At 36.7% G+C, this 15,681-nt stretch overlaps 1 protein-coding gene across 1 annotated transcript in view; it reads left to right on the top strand.

Annotated features, from left to right (window-relative positions):
• The window catches only part of RICTOR (RPTOR independent companion of MTOR complex 2), a 95,800-nt gene that overhangs the window by 17,983 nt on the left and 62,136 nt on the right, over positions 1 to 15,681 (top strand). The window contains exon 3 of the mRNA XM_054715305.1: positions 10,505 to 10,602. Within this exon, the coding sequence (XP_054571280.1) occupies positions 10,505 to 10,602 (98 nt within the window). The remainder of the gene's footprint in view (positions 1 to 10,504; positions 10,603 to 15,681) is intronic.

The following is a 15,681-nucleotide window of genomic DNA, read 5'->3' on the forward strand; positions in this document are numbered from 1 at the left end:
CTCCAATCCAGGACCCCTCGGGGGATGTCCAACTGCAGGATTGGGCCTAAATTGACAGTTGGACATGCCTCTCGCAATCTGGGACTGTTGGCTCCTAACTGCTCGTCTGCCTGCCTGCCTGCCTGCTTGATGGCCCCTAACCCCTCTGCCTTCCTGCCTGATTGCCCCTAACCACCTCTGCCTGCCTGCCTAATCGCCCCTAACTGCTCCCCTGCTGGCCTCATCGCCCCTAACCGCCTCTGCTTCAGCCCCACACCTGGGACCCAGGATTCCCTCTTTCAGCCAGCCCCAGGCACCTGGGACCTGGGCTTCCCTCTCTCTTCCCTCCCACAGGCACCCAGGACCCGGGCCAGTTTTGCCTGGGCCAGCCCGCAGATGCAGGGGACGGTGGGCGGGCGGGCGGGCGGCTTCGCCTGGTCCACAGCCACAGGTGCTTGGGACCATGGGGCGGGTGGCTTCTCCCTCTCTCAGGCCACAGGGGCAGGCGCTGGCCTGGGCCCAGCTTTTTTAGGAAGGATGTCTGGATGGTCGTCCAGAAGACATCCAGTTTAATTAGCATATTACCCTTTTATTAGTATAGATTCTTTTCCATACAAACATATGTAAACCTACTTTTGCCCCACCCTGGTTCAAATTTTAAATATTTATGTATTTACACTTCGGAAGTATGTAAAGGAATGAGTTCAGAATTCTCTAAGTGTGAGAACATTTAATAACCTTGAAAGATCCTTACAGATTCTGAGTCTAGAATATTTATTTCACTGAGCAGTTTAAACCAGTATGAATTACTAGCTATCAAAAGAATACTTATTTTGAGTGGTGAATTTTGAATGATTGCTTATTTAATTCTATTAGTTAAGGAATGCCAAAATGCAGCACAGCTATATTTTTAAGTATGTTTTTCAAGATTACATTGCTATTGCTCTTGTACATACTGATATATCTTTTTTTTTCCCAAGTGTTTTACATGATTTTTCCTAGCGTAGAACTGAAGTAGTATGGTAAACTGTTGGCTATTAAATACGATCAGAACTTGGTCTGAAATATATTTTGATTATTTAAAACATTACAAAATGTTAAGGGTTTGTCGAATGAAGTGCTGTTTTAGCAAAAGTCCAGTTTGATATTATATTTTGAAGTAGATGTTTCCTTCTGTGCAGTCTCTTTTGAAGGGCATGTACTAATTCTAGTGTGATGTCACTGTTCACAACATTTTAAAAATTCTACTTTTGATGATTACTAAAGCTTATAATGTAGTCCTTTAAATTACTTTTTGGTTTGTCCTTTGGGGATGAATTAGAGTTCGGGAAATGGTAGAACACAAATTGGGCTCAAATATAACGGAAATGTGTTAATTCATTCACTCATTAATTTGAAAAAAAATTATTTGAGCACCTGCTATATTCTCAGAACTGTATTAAATACTAGAATGTGTGACAAGACAATTTTTCTAAGAAATATTGTCATTATTTGGGATAACTGCCATTATAATCTAGTCCCTGGCTACCTCTACAACTATTCTCATTTCCTAACTCTTTTCCTCTTGTTCACTGTATTTGGTAGAGCAGCCTCCTTGCCAATCATTGCTACTTGTATTCTTTTTTCAGGGCCTTTGTATGTCACTTGCATTCTGTCTGGGTCGTTCTTCCCCCAATATATGTAGCCTTGCTCCCTTCATTAACTTTCTCTGCTCAAATAGCACTTACCAGTGAGGCCTTCTTTGATCATTCTATCTAAAGTAGCCCCCATATCTATCACTTAACATTCTTCTATTATTGTTGTTTTTCCATAGCCCTTGCCACTACTGCCATTACAATATTATTTATTGTTTGTCTCCCTAGAATGTAAGTTTTATGAAGTCAAGGACTCCTTTGTTTTGTTTACCATTGTATCCTCAGTGCCTAGAATAGCCCCAGCATATTGTATTGTGTTTGATAAATATAATTTGGCTGAATAAATGACTATCAAATTTGTGTTTTAGTTTGAGGGTTTCAGATCAATTTATTTACTGCTTACTCAACTTCTTAACCATGTAGTCGTGTATATCAAACTTTTCTGTTTTAAACTTACTAATTCTCTTATTATTCTAAAAATCTTTCTATATTTCCCAGTCTAGGTTAAGAGCAGTACTTTAATGCGACCAAATCAGACACCCATATTCTAAACATCTTTTTACATTTCCCATCTAGATTAAGAGCAGTACTTTAATGGGGCCAAATCAGATACCCAGGGGACACCCTAGCCTTATTCCTTGTCCTTATTCTTCACATCACATCTACAATGATAATAATGATTTTATCTTTGAAAAAACTGCAAAATCTTTTTTTCCATTTCTGTTGCCATGCCTTTATTCGGGCTCTCATTTTCTTTCCTGTATGATTGCATTGCCTTCCTAACTACTTTTCATACTTTACTTCTATCCTTTCCCAATCCAATTTCTTCATTGTAGTCAGCAAAACGTTTTCCAGAAAGTCAATCTTAGTTTCCCAGCAGAAGCATTTGAGCATTTCTTTCTTTGGGCTTCTTCAGTATATTGTATGTTACTTTTCTTATAATATTGGTATAACTTGTTCACAGTTGACACATTTTATTGACCTTTACTTGGGTCTGGGTATTCTACCTTTGCTGGTGATTGACTGGTTTGATCCTCTTTTAGGCATGTATGGGAGGCAGCTGATAAATGTTTCTCTCTCACATCGATGTCTCCCTCCCTCCCTCCCTCCATCCCTTCCTTCCTCTTCTCTCTAAAATCAATTGAAAAGGAAAAAATTACATTCTTCTTTTAAAAGGAGATGCTTAAGATACATACGCTATGATGTTTCAGTAATATTTGGTAACTACCCAGTACCCAGATGTAGTTTCCTAGACCAGACATTACTATTGCCCGAGGAAGGAATTTTTTGAAAGTGTGTGTGTGTTTTTAAAAAATGAATTACTATGATTACAAGACATATTACACTTGAGGTCAACAGACCACCAAACATACAGAATTGAAACTTTGAAGAACTGTTTACTCAAAGATTAAAATTGAATATATTATTCCTGGCTGGTTTGGCTCAGTGGATAGAGCTTCCACCTGAGGACTGAAGGGTCTCAGGTTCGATTCCTGGTCAAAAGCACCATACCTTGGTTGCGTGTTCATACCCTGCCCCCGATTGGGTCCTGTGCAGGAGGCAACCAGTGGATGTGTGTGTATGTCTCTCTCTCCCCTTCTTCTTCCCTTTCACTCTGTCTAAAAATCAATGGAAAAATATCCTTGGATAAGGATAAAAAAAATGGAATATGTTAGAGTTTATGGAGACAGTGAAAAGAGAAACCCAAGGGCAAAGGATAGAGCTTTAGGTAATGCTAAAGGATGTGAAAAAGGAGGACGGAATACAACTTTTTAAGGGTGACACACAAGGAACAGTGAGAAATGGGTATGAAGAGGATCAAGATTGTGTAATTATAGAAGCCAAAGTAGAGAAGGTAGGGTTCGCATTGGCCAGTACTGTAATGGAGAAGTCAGGCAGTTTGAATAACTGGGAAGAAGTCCTTGCGTTGCTCAAGGGCAACAACTTTAGTGGAGTGACTTAGACACCTGATTGATGGAGATTAGGAGATGATGAAGAAAGAATTAATTACTTGAATCTCAAGAGAGATTGGTAAAAGAAAGGAGTGATATCACTTCAAAAATGGGAAACTAAGCAGAAGCCTTTTTGTTAGAGACTGAAATCAATGAGAAATAGAGAATAATTAATGATAGAAGTATTGGAATAAGATAATAAGATGTGGAATCAAGAATACAAATGGAAGGATTAGAAAATAGCATTGTAATAAACATTTTTTCAGATTTCTAACCCACATGCAAATTGAGTGTATTTATACCTTTTACTCTTTTATTAATTTATTTGTACCTTTACCTCTTTTATTAGTTTACTAGGGGCCCAGTGCATGAATTGACGCACCTTGAAAGGAACGGTGGGCTGCGAGGCTGCGGTGGGCACAGGGGCGGGTCTCGGTCCATTCTTCGAAACCTCCACCCCACCCCCAAGCTCTCACTCGCTGAAGGCGAGGAGCAATTGGGGCTGGCGCCATTAGTGGATGTGAGCGGAGGCTGCTGCCCCCTCAGAAGCAGGAGGAGGTGGAGAAGCCCTCAGGGGCGACCGGGGCTGGCAGCTGCCTCTTGCACCTGCTGAAGACGCTGAGCAATCGGGACCAGCACCAGCAGTGGGTGTGAGTGGTGGCTCCAGCGCCAGCAGCAGGTTCGAGCAGGGCCGTCACCGGCAGTGGGTGCAAGAGGTGGCTCCTAGCCCTGATCGTCCCTCAGGAGCAGGGTGAGAAGCCCTGAGAGGCCTATCTGGGCTGGTAGCTGGTTCAAGCGGGGCCGGCGCACAGGAGCAAAGAATTTTCAGTAACCACTAGAGGCTCGCGCCATGACAGCAACTAGTGCCCTGCCTTGGTCTGGCAAACCCGCTCACCTGCTCCACCATCCTGCTGTGGCCGATGCCCACCATGTTCCACGTGCACCCCCTTGTGGTCAATGCACGTCATAGTGACCAGTTGTCCGGTTGTTCTGCTGTTCGGTCTATTTGCATATTAGGGTTTTATATATATATAGATGAGAGGGAAGCCCTTAAATATATTTCTAGAAGCCACCTGTCAGAGAAGTGATCTGAACTATAAATAGTTATGTTTCGTAGAGAAAAACAGAAACAGGAAAGTAGCTATGCAAGCAAAATGTATGACTTCTAAATAATGGTAGCAGGCTGCGTGTGGATCACAATTGTCTCAGCCTTTATGCATAGCTGTTCTATTCTTTTGTAGGGTTTGTTTACTTGGCGAATTGTTTCAGAGACAAACTTTTTCCTCACATCTTGTAACAGTGGTTTCATCATAGGTAATTATAATTTTCACCATATATATGAGAAAACGGATGCGCATGAGGTTTCATGGTTTGTAGTCAAAGTTACATTGTTTATAGACAAAAAAGCTACATTTGAATGCAGTTCTTTTTCATTCCAAAATTATCTTTCTTTCCATTACTCCCAAATAGCTGCATGCCAGTAGTTTGTGGACCTTAATTTACTATGTACACTTGAACCTAAATTTATATAAAGATCAATTATATGTTGTACATTTATTAACAGGTAAAGATATTAATATAATATATTACAGCATGCTTCAAAGCAGCATGCTTTGAAAATATTTGAAAATAAATTCATTTTTATACACATATATACATATATGTGAGTGTGTGTACACACATGTGCACATACACAGAGAATTAATCCAGAAGGGCAATTGTGTATCTTTGTGTGTATGTGTCTGTAGATACATATAGACAAAAGATTTATTTTCTGTAGTTTTCTCCTGGTTTTCTGTGTGTGTGTGTGTGTGTGTGTGTGTGTGTGTGTGTTTATAAGATATTAAATTGCTAGATATTTAGCGTTGACTTCAGTTATTTCATTACATCCAGAGAGATGCATCAGGAACTAAGGAGTTACACAGTAAGAGGAAAAGGAGCCACTATAATTCTAGTAGTTCTTTTGTGCTTTGCTTCCTTGCATTTGTAAGGTTGGTTATCATAGCCAGCAAGGCAGTTTCTCTTTCTTTTCCCCTTAAGCAGCTGCGGGTTTCCTAAACTTCAAGGGTTCAGAGAATATCCTAGTAGATTATCTCATTTGTGCTTTAGACTTCTCACATAGCACTATAATTGGGACAGTTTCAGAGAAGCTAAATTGGAAACATTAAATAGAGTAGGAAGAAATAAAGAGGTAAACTCTGCTTAAATTTCTTTTTTTTCCTCTCCCATTTCTCCCTGCCCCAATAAAAGCCACATTGATCTCAGCTTGCTCACTACTTTTCCTGGTCTAAGTTCTGACTATCTAGCATAGGATTTGGCAAACTACAGCTCTTGAGCCAAGCCCATTTTATTGAAACATAGCCCATATTTATTCATTTATGTATTTTCTATGATTGCTTTCTTGATACAACTGCAAGTTGAGTAATTGCAACGAGACCTTACGACCAGCAAATTCTAATAAGATACTCTGTGAACCATTACAAAAGGTTTACAGACTCCTGATCTAGCCAGTAAGGAAGAAACTAGGGATATCTCATTTCATTACCATGGGGACATTGTAGCACATGAGCATTATAGTATTTCATGTCTAAAATGTCCCTAATACTCTTTTGAATTAATATATCATGAAGAAACCTTGAAATTCTTCCATAGTGGGGGGTAGGGGGGGGTTTCCTATAATTAACTAGAGTCCCAGTGCACAAATTTGTGCACCAGTGGGATCCCTCAGCCTGGCCTGCGGGATCAGGCCGAAACTGGCTCTCGGACATTCCCCAAGGGGTCTTGGATTGCAAGAGTGTGCAGGCCAGGCCGAGGAACCCCACTGGTGCACTATCAGGGCTGGGGAGGGACACGGGAGGTTGGCCAGCTGGGCAGGAACCGCGTGAGGGTTCCAGGGCGTATCCGGCCCATCTCGCTCAGTCCCGATCAGCCAGACCCCAGCAGCAAGCTAACCTACTGGTTGGAGCATCTGCCCCCTGGTGGTCAGTGCACGTCATAGCGAGTGGTTGAGTGGCCTTAGCATATCATTAGCATATTACGTTTTGATTGGTTGAACGGCTGACCAGTCGACCGGACACTTAGCATATTAGGCTTTTATTATATGGAGGACGCAGGCCGGGCTGAGAGACCCCCCACCCAGTGCACGAATGTCAGGCACTGGGCCTCTAGTAGGATTATATAAAAGGGGGGGGGGGTGAGGAGGGAAAGGAAGTTGAAAGGCTGGTTCATTTTGATTTGTATTGACAATGATAACATCTGTATTCTAGTGTATTAGGTTCATTTTATATCATTCATTAGACAAACATTTGGTCCAGTGCTGGCTTCTTACCACCTGTCAGTTTTTAAATTGTGTACATGTTTTTTGTTATTTTGTTGTTTTATTGTTGTTGATTGTCAGTTTCCTTTCACGTGTATGTAAGGTTTGTTAAAGAAGGATCTTTCTTGATTATTGATGTATTCCCACTACCTAAAATGTACCTGACATAATAGTTTTTCAGTTAATACTTACTGAATGAATGAACTCAGATATGAGATTTTATTTTGAATATGATTGTGTAAGATGGTTGTTACATGATTTGTACTTGGAAAAAAAAACCTGCAATTAGTTTATACCTAGAAAATAGGCAATAATTAGAAATCTGCAAGCCTTTATGAAGTATATATCTCTTCAGACTAATCATCTTGACTATCCTGTCAGATCATTACATTGTAGTAAGTATAATCACTTTAGTGCAACCTTTTGTTTGGTGCCTGACATCCTAATTAAAAATTGATGTAAAATGGTTAGGTTATACACTGAGTGGCTAGATTATTATGACCACCTGACATTTTTAGGCAAATTAGCTGTACACTGCATTGTATGGGATATGGAAGCTGAAGGCCTGTTCGAACACCTTTGCTGTCTGCAGTTACCAAGATAAAACGTCTCCAATTCGCACAGGAACACAAGGATTGGACAGTCGAGCATTGGAAAAAAGTCATGTGGTCCGATGAATCACATTTCCAGTTGCATCATGCAGATGGCAGAGTGAGAATTTCGCAGAAACGGCATGAAAGCATGCACTCCACATGCATGAGGACAACCCTTCAAGCTGGTGGGGGCAGTGTTATGGTTTGGGGCATGTTTTCCTGGCATGATTTGGGGCCTTTAATTCGTGTGGAACAAAGTCTGAATAGCACTACATACCTAAGTATCGTTGCTGATCAAGTTCATCCTATCATGTTGATGGCGTATCCCAACGGAGATGGCTTCTTCCAACAAGACAATGCGCCATGCCACGGTGCTCGTATTGTGCAGGAGTGGTTTCAAGAACATGAGGGAGACTTCACCTTGCTTAGGTGGCCCCCACAATCACCAGATCTCAATCCAATTGAGCATTTGTGGGACGAAGTTAAAAGAGCCATCAGGCAGCTGGTTCCACAACCATCAAATCTCACAGAACTGGACAGTGCTATTCATCGGGCATGGTGTCAGATTCCTCGCATCATTTTTCAACATCTCATGGAGTCAATGCCAAGAAGAATCGCTGCAGTATTGAAGGCAAAAGGTGGCCCAACAAAGTACTGATGGGGTGGTCATAATAATCTGGCCACTCAGTGTATATTTCCATTAGGTAAATTTCGCACTCGCTCTAAAGATCCTTAATTCTGACTGCAAATTGCTGCAGGTTCTAAATTACCTTAAAAGTTATTGTAAAGTTTTTATAAAGTTTTCATATCTAGTTAAATCATTTGAACATCATTGGCTCACTTGTAACAGTGACCTTGCAATTCTTTTTAATGAGATCTGATCCCACCCAATGATGAGCTGTTTTCATTTCACTTTTAAGATACTCTCAGTCACTAATTTTAAGGACATATTCTGAAATCACTTAAAATTAGATAGAATTTTATTGGAGTTAAAAAACATCCAAAATTTATTGGAGGTGCTCTAAGATTAAATGAATGATCAATTTGTGGTTGTCATGGCTAACACCCAGTGGAACAGAATGTGAGCAGATGCAAGTTAAATGTAAAATAGGACAGTACAAACAGTTTCATTTGCTGAGGAAAACACTAATTCAAAACAAATAATTCCTTGGTATTGTGTTTATATAAAAATTTCAAAGGAAGTCATAATGGCTTTTACACTAAAATATCTGCAATGTGATACAATTTCTTTTTTAGATTGTGTTTTTGTTTTCTTTCAAACAAATATAGTGCTGAGCATATTACTAGAAAAATAGTGTATGGCAGCCTGAAGAAATCGACAGTCTCTACCAGTGGTTGGCAAACTGCTGACCATGGGGCCATATTTGCTTGTGGCCTGTTTTTGGGCAAGTGGGTTAAGAATGGTTTCTATACATGTCTTATATCATTTTTTAATTTAAATATTTTAAATATGTTGTTCTACTATCTTCTCGCTTGCTTGTGTCCCACAAGAAATGAGCTGTCATCCTTTTCTTTGCTTTTCTCTATGTAATTTATCTTTTTTTTTTTAATCTGGTTGCTTTTAGGAGTTTCTTTACCAGTGATTTTGAGCAATTTGATTTAAGATGTGGCTTGATCTAGTTTTCTTCATGTTTCTTGTGTTTGGTGTTGGTTGAGCTTCTTGGATTTATTGGTTTATTTTCATCAAATTTGGAAAGTTTTTATCTGTTATTTAAAAAAATATTTCTATCCCTCATGTCTTTCCTTTGAGGACTCTAGTTACACATATTTTAATTATACAAGGCTGCCTGAAGTCCCATAGTTCACTGATGCTCTTTTTTTCCCCTCTCTTTTTGTTACATTTTGGTTATTTTCTGTTGCTTTGTCTTCAAGTTTACAGTTCTTACCTTCTATAAAGACTGTTATGCTGTTATTCCCATCCGTAGTTTGAGAGCATTTCTAAACCTTTCATGCCTCCTCTACCTAAGTTTTTGAACATATAGATTACAGTTATAAAAACGGTTTTAATGTCCTCTTCTGCTAGTACTAACATTTATGTCAGTTCTGGGGCATTTTCAGTTGATTGATTTTTTTTGGCTCAGTATGGGTCATGTTTTCCTGCTTTTTTGCCATGCATGCCTGATAATTTTTGATTGGATGATAAACATTGTAAATTTTGTCCTGTTACATGCTTCATATTTTTTCTCTGCCTATAAATCTTCTTGAGCTTTGGTCTGAAACATAGTTTAGTTACTTGGAATCAGTTTAAAGCTTTCATATTTGAAGATTTGTTAAATGGGGTCAAAGAAATGTTTAGTCTACATCTGATTTTTACCCACACTGAGCTAAGACTTCTCAATTTGGTTTTAGGAACAAGCACAGCTCCCTGTCCTGTATGAATGCAAGGTACTCTTCGCTTTAATTCTTTTGAGTGGTAATTTCCTCACTCACATACATGCACCAACCATTGCTATACTGACTACTTGAGGGGTCCCTTTGCAAGATGAGCTCTCTCTCTTCAACTCAAACAGTTTGCCTAGGTTTCTCCTGCTAGCAGCAAGGCCTGAAGACTGCGTAGATTAGGCAGTAAAACCGGGACAGTTGTAGAGCACACTTGCTTGTTTCTCATCTCTTAGGGATCATTTTTCTTTACTTGCTGATGCCCAGTCTCTTGAACTATAGTTTCCTATATTTTGCACAGTTTTTTTGTGGTTCAAATAGGACAGTGTTTTTTATGTCCATTACTATATTGTAGCTAGAAGTGAAATTTGGGATGTTGCAACTTAAGATTTAGTGGTTGAATAAATCCAGATGATGACACACAGAATTGGACCATAGATATGAGTGGAGTATAAATGTGAAGGTCATTGGATGACTCATCCACATGGACTTTGATGTGACCTAAGTAATGGATTTGAGATGGAGAGTAAGAATTTAAATTAAAAGCCAAAGTTGTGACATTTTAATACTGTATGTTTTATGTATTTGGTTAGGAAAATACTCTTTTAAATTATCTGTATTTTCTTCTAGAACCTTCTGATAACTTAAGGGAGATTCTCCAAAATGTGGCCAAATTGCAAGGGGTTTCAAATATGAGAAAGCTGGGCCATTTGAATAACTTTACTAAGGTAAGTAACTTGAATATTAATATTACCATCTACAGTTCTTTGTTCCTTATTATGCTTACTGGATACTTCCTAACCATCATTAATAAGAATTCTTGAGTATTCTCCCAGTATTAGTGCTTTCCTCTAATGCTTCTCAGGGTTTTATCATGTGATTTCTAATTTAAAAGTGTATTTGAATAATGGAAGTATTATTCAAATGCTTGTTGTAGAAAATTTGGTAGGTTCAGGAAAGAATAAAGAAAAAAAAGCACTGAGAAATCCATAATCCAGTTTTCACTATTATTCACACATAGTGATGTATTGTTTTTGCCTTTTTATACTTATTTTTATTTGATGATATATGATAAATATGTTTTTACATAAGTATGTGTGCATTGCATTTTACAGACATAATCATAATTCCCAGAGAAATACTAGAACTTCCTCTCTCTTTCCCTGATACTCTCTTCCCATTGTCTGGATCTCAGAGCCTATGATAAATGCAGGGGCCCTCATCCCAAATAAATATTGACTTGATTTCTATTAGCGGCCACGATTCCCGAATTTGATGGATTGGTATGTTTTTGAGTTTGGTAATCCCGGAGAGCCAACTTTTGGAAACATTGAAATGCCTATTATTTGAGGTGATGCCATAAATAGAAACCAGAATGGATTCTTTTGGAAAATTTTATTTTTCCATTTTAGTTTACTAAATATAAATTTAAATTGTTCTGCTCAATTTTAAGTGTAGGGATAATTGTAAGTTTTAACCTCTTCCTACTCTAAGTGTGATCCACAGACCGGCAGCATTGGCTTCACCTTGGAGCTTGTTTGAAATGCACTATTTTCAGCCCCAGAATCAGAATCAGAATCAGTCACATAGAACCAGAATCTACATTTTTAATAAAGATTCTTCGGTGAATTTCTGTGTACATTAAAGTTTGAGCAGCACTGTTTTAACCCTCTAAAATCTTTTATTTATTTATTTATTTTTGCTATCTAGTAATTGGACTATGGCTTGGATTCGATTTAATTTTATAGAAGTAAAATGGGATAAGTATATAGTCACTATTTAACAAAATTGTTTTGTCAATACGTGTTGTGCAGTAAATATAAAATAGGTTAGTTTTTTCATATGGGAGCAAGTACATTTGTGTGTTTTTAGTGAAGTTTTGGAATATTCTGGCATTTATTTTTATATAACAGATGAAAAAATTATTTTATATGAGAGATGAGAAAGTGGTTTTTTATAAACAACTTTCAAGAACACTGACTAGGTGCTTGAGAAGGGAATTTCAAACATATCCCTATGTATGTTTTTATTTTTATGAATGTGATGAAAAGTCTCCTAATACCTTCCTTCACTGTTCTAGTCAGATAATGTCAAGTCTTTCTTAACCTAAAGTTGTTCCAGGGTTGCAAATTGCATCTCCTAGGTTCCCTCCCTTCTATTAAATTTCCAGTTTTATTTACCATTTTTCACTCAGCTTTAATAAGTCTTTACCACTTGCTTAGATTTAACTATTAAAAATATTAATAGAGGTTTATGTCCTGTTTGAATTCATGGTTTCTGTCCTAATTAGGTTGACACCTAGATATGTCCTTTCACATCTCTTGACAACTAGGATTCTGAAAGAATTAATCACTGCTGTAAATAAATGTCTATAGACTTTATCATAAAATTTCTCTAAATGCCTAGCACAAAATAAATGCTTACTGAATTAATCATAATATAATATGTCTTTGAATTCCATTTTGTTGGAGAGCTAGATTAATAAATATATTATTAATATTTGTCATGATGATAATACATATTTCAGACCTGGTATTCCTAAAAAGTTATTTCCTTATAGAGTAAAATGTAGAAATTCTCAGAAATCTCATAAGAATAGCTCTATAGACTAAGAAGAAGAGAAAAATAATTATGCCAAGAAGCTTGTTAATTAGGAGCTAGTTGGTCATCCTTCTCTGTATTCTCATAACAGGTTACATATGTGTCTACTAAATTTTATTTGTTCTTTTATTATTTGGTTACTGCCTTATTAAACTGTGTTTCTTAAACATATGTTATAGCTAATATTTATTTTTCTACTCTTATATACCTCTCTATCCCAAGCTTGGCACATAACAAGTGTTTAATTAAAGGTATTATATTACATTAGGAAAATTTTGCCTTTTAAATACGAGTTTTTGTTGTTTTAGCATTTTTTTTGTTAAGTGTAAGCCTAGCTTTTAGGATTAAGTTAATTTAGTAGATCATTGGGCTAAAATGTTGTATAGGGTAGACTTCATCTCTAGAATTTTAAACCTCCTTTTAAGGTATGAAGAGAGAGAAGAGGGTGTTAGCGATGTGATCCTATAACCATGTGATTGTCACACAGCCATGCTTGCCTCCTGACATCATTTCACTAGATAAAGTAATGTGTATAACAGACTGCTGATGAATATAATCTTAGTATTCTATTTTTAAAACTATCAACATGCTCATAAAGACCTGTTTTTAAAGATGAAAGTATTTCAGCTTTTATATTCTAAAAGTTCTTTTTCTATATTTAATCTCACATATTTATATTAAAGCCTGCAAAGGAATCTTTATTTTGTTCTGTTTTTAAAAGCTTCAAAAATAGTTGAAGCTAAATATAAAGTATCAAAATGGTACAGAACAATATATAGTAAAAAGTGCAAATCCTTTTTCACATGCTTCCCATCCATCTCCCCACTCTGACAAAAATACCATTCTCCGGAGGGAACCTTTAGAAAGTATTTATCTTTCTCTGGTATAATTATAAATCTGTGTGTGTGTGTGTGTGTGTGTGTGTGTGTGTGTGTGAATTAAAAAAACTTAAAAAGAAGTATTTAATATAGTGCTTAGTTTATTTACTATTTTATGTGTGTACGCAAAGGTTTTTTAATGAGATACATGGATTTGCAATTTGCCTTTTCCTACTTCCCAATATACCATAGAATCCTTTCCTTTTCTATAAACATAGATATACTTTTTTTATAGCTATATTTGTATAAGATAGAATTCGAAGTATGATTTCTTAGTCAAGAGCATTTGTACTTTTTATTTTAAAATTAACTTCTAAATTGCCCTCTGAAAAGACCATGCTGTGGAATTTTACTCTGTGATAAGATGTTTTTAAAAGTTTGGGTTCTTCTATCTGTTGCTTATTTAGAACCATTCATTTAACCTTCAGAGCAATATGAGTAAAATGGGAATAGCATTTAACTGCCTAGTTTTAACTGATTATTATATATTTTTAAATTAATTTTATTAATCATCTCATTTTTTATTATCTAGAGATGGGTTTAGACTTCTACTTTATATTTTCATTGAATATATTGGGTTGTTTTGCTTATGTAAAAATTAAATTTAACAGTTATGTTCATAATTTTAGACTTTTGATGATATTGAATGCTTAAGTTGGTTTATAAGTAAAAATTGAAGAAACCTAATTCAACTGAGCTAAAGTAAAAATAAGTTATTTGCTTTCATGATAAGGAATACCAAATGTTGGATCCTAATTTCAGGCAAAAAACCCAGGGATTGAACAATGGTAATTGCATTCTGTCTCTCCATTTTTCAGCTCTCTTTTCTTTTAGGTTAGTTTTATTCTCTGACAATTTCCAAATGACTAAGATACAGCATCTTTACAGCGTTCAGTCATAAAAAGAGAGAGGGTAGCCCTCTCTTTGTGTCTTCTGATGAACTCTGATCCTATTTGGTCACATTCAACTAGGCATTGTGACTGCTAGTCACATAAACACATGGAATAGGGAGCAACAGAACCCCAGTGAAAAGTGTTGAGTGATGTTTAATAATTTTGCATATTAAGTGACTGTCATGCCAAGAATTCTTAGATTTTGCAAGGTCTTTAATGGCTTCTAATCATAATCGGTGATTTATTCTTAATATAACAACCTTCAGTGATAGGGCAGGCAATATTACATTTCAAGAACTTATACAGGAGAAAGGAAATTACTTGCAATGGCTAAGATAGTGAAGAAATTGTTACTAAAGATTGAGGATTAGTTAGTAATTCAATCAGTAGGTGAGGCCAGCTGAAAGTCCCATTGCTTAAACTCACCAATTCAGTGCTTTACTTGCTATTTCTACCTGCCTCTTTCCTGAAGTAAGAATTAAGAGGCTTGATTTGTACTTTAGGGTTTGGTTATTTAAATTAGGTGGTAATTAGTAAGGTAGTGAGTCAGTCACTATAAGAATTTTGTATTAAAATAATTCTTATTATATTTTGAATCTAATTATAGGTGAATTCCTGGTGATGAAAAGTAAACATAATATTTCTTTAATAATTGAAAGTCAGACTCTTAATATCTTCTAATTTCTTATTTCTGATATGTGTAAATTGTGTATGTGTAGAAAATTTAGTCTCGGGTAATTCCAATTCAAAAGAGGTATTTTAATTTGAGACTGATCAATAAATCCTTCTATAATTCTTTAAAAAAATCTTGAAAGCATTATTTGGCCACCATTAAAAGCATAGCCCTAGCATCTATTGCTATCACTGAAAAATAGACATGGATTATGACAAATATGCTGTTTCATTGTAAATTGAGTAGACATTTTCCTCAGAAATGTTTCTTGCAATTAAAATGTGTTGATATTAGGTAGCAGAAAATACTTCTTTCTAAATACTTTCCAAATTGTGTTTTATGAGTTCATAGTAATAACTTTGAATTTTGTTTTACTTTTCCACCAAAACTGCTAACTAGAGCAAATGTACAGTCATATATTTGGTGATCTGAGAAGGTGGGTAATTTGGAAATTATGTTCTCTGAATCTAATCTATTTGGCAAGTGTGAAAAAGATAATTCAGGAAATGAGGACAAGTACACACTTAGAGGAGAAACCAACACTTGACAGCACAAGACTTTTTGCCAGAAGCCAGTTCCAGCATGTCATAATTGCAAGAGTTTCATCGAAAGGTTAATGGAACTTGGGGACTCAACAAGGGCTGAGTCACATATGTTATCGCCTGTTGGGAATGGCTAAAGGCATTTCCCCAAACCTGAAAAGAATGCATTAAATTGATTGTTTCTGCGAGACAGCTCAGGGCATCTTAATCTACATGTTAT

This window comes from Eptesicus fuscus, chromosome 4, assembly GCF_027574615.1.
Source record: "Eptesicus fuscus isolate TK198812 chromosome 4, DD_ASM_mEF_20220401, whole genome shotgun sequence".
Taxonomy (NCBI): domain Eukaryota; kingdom Metazoa; phylum Chordata; class Mammalia; order Chiroptera; family Vespertilionidae; genus Eptesicus; species Eptesicus fuscus.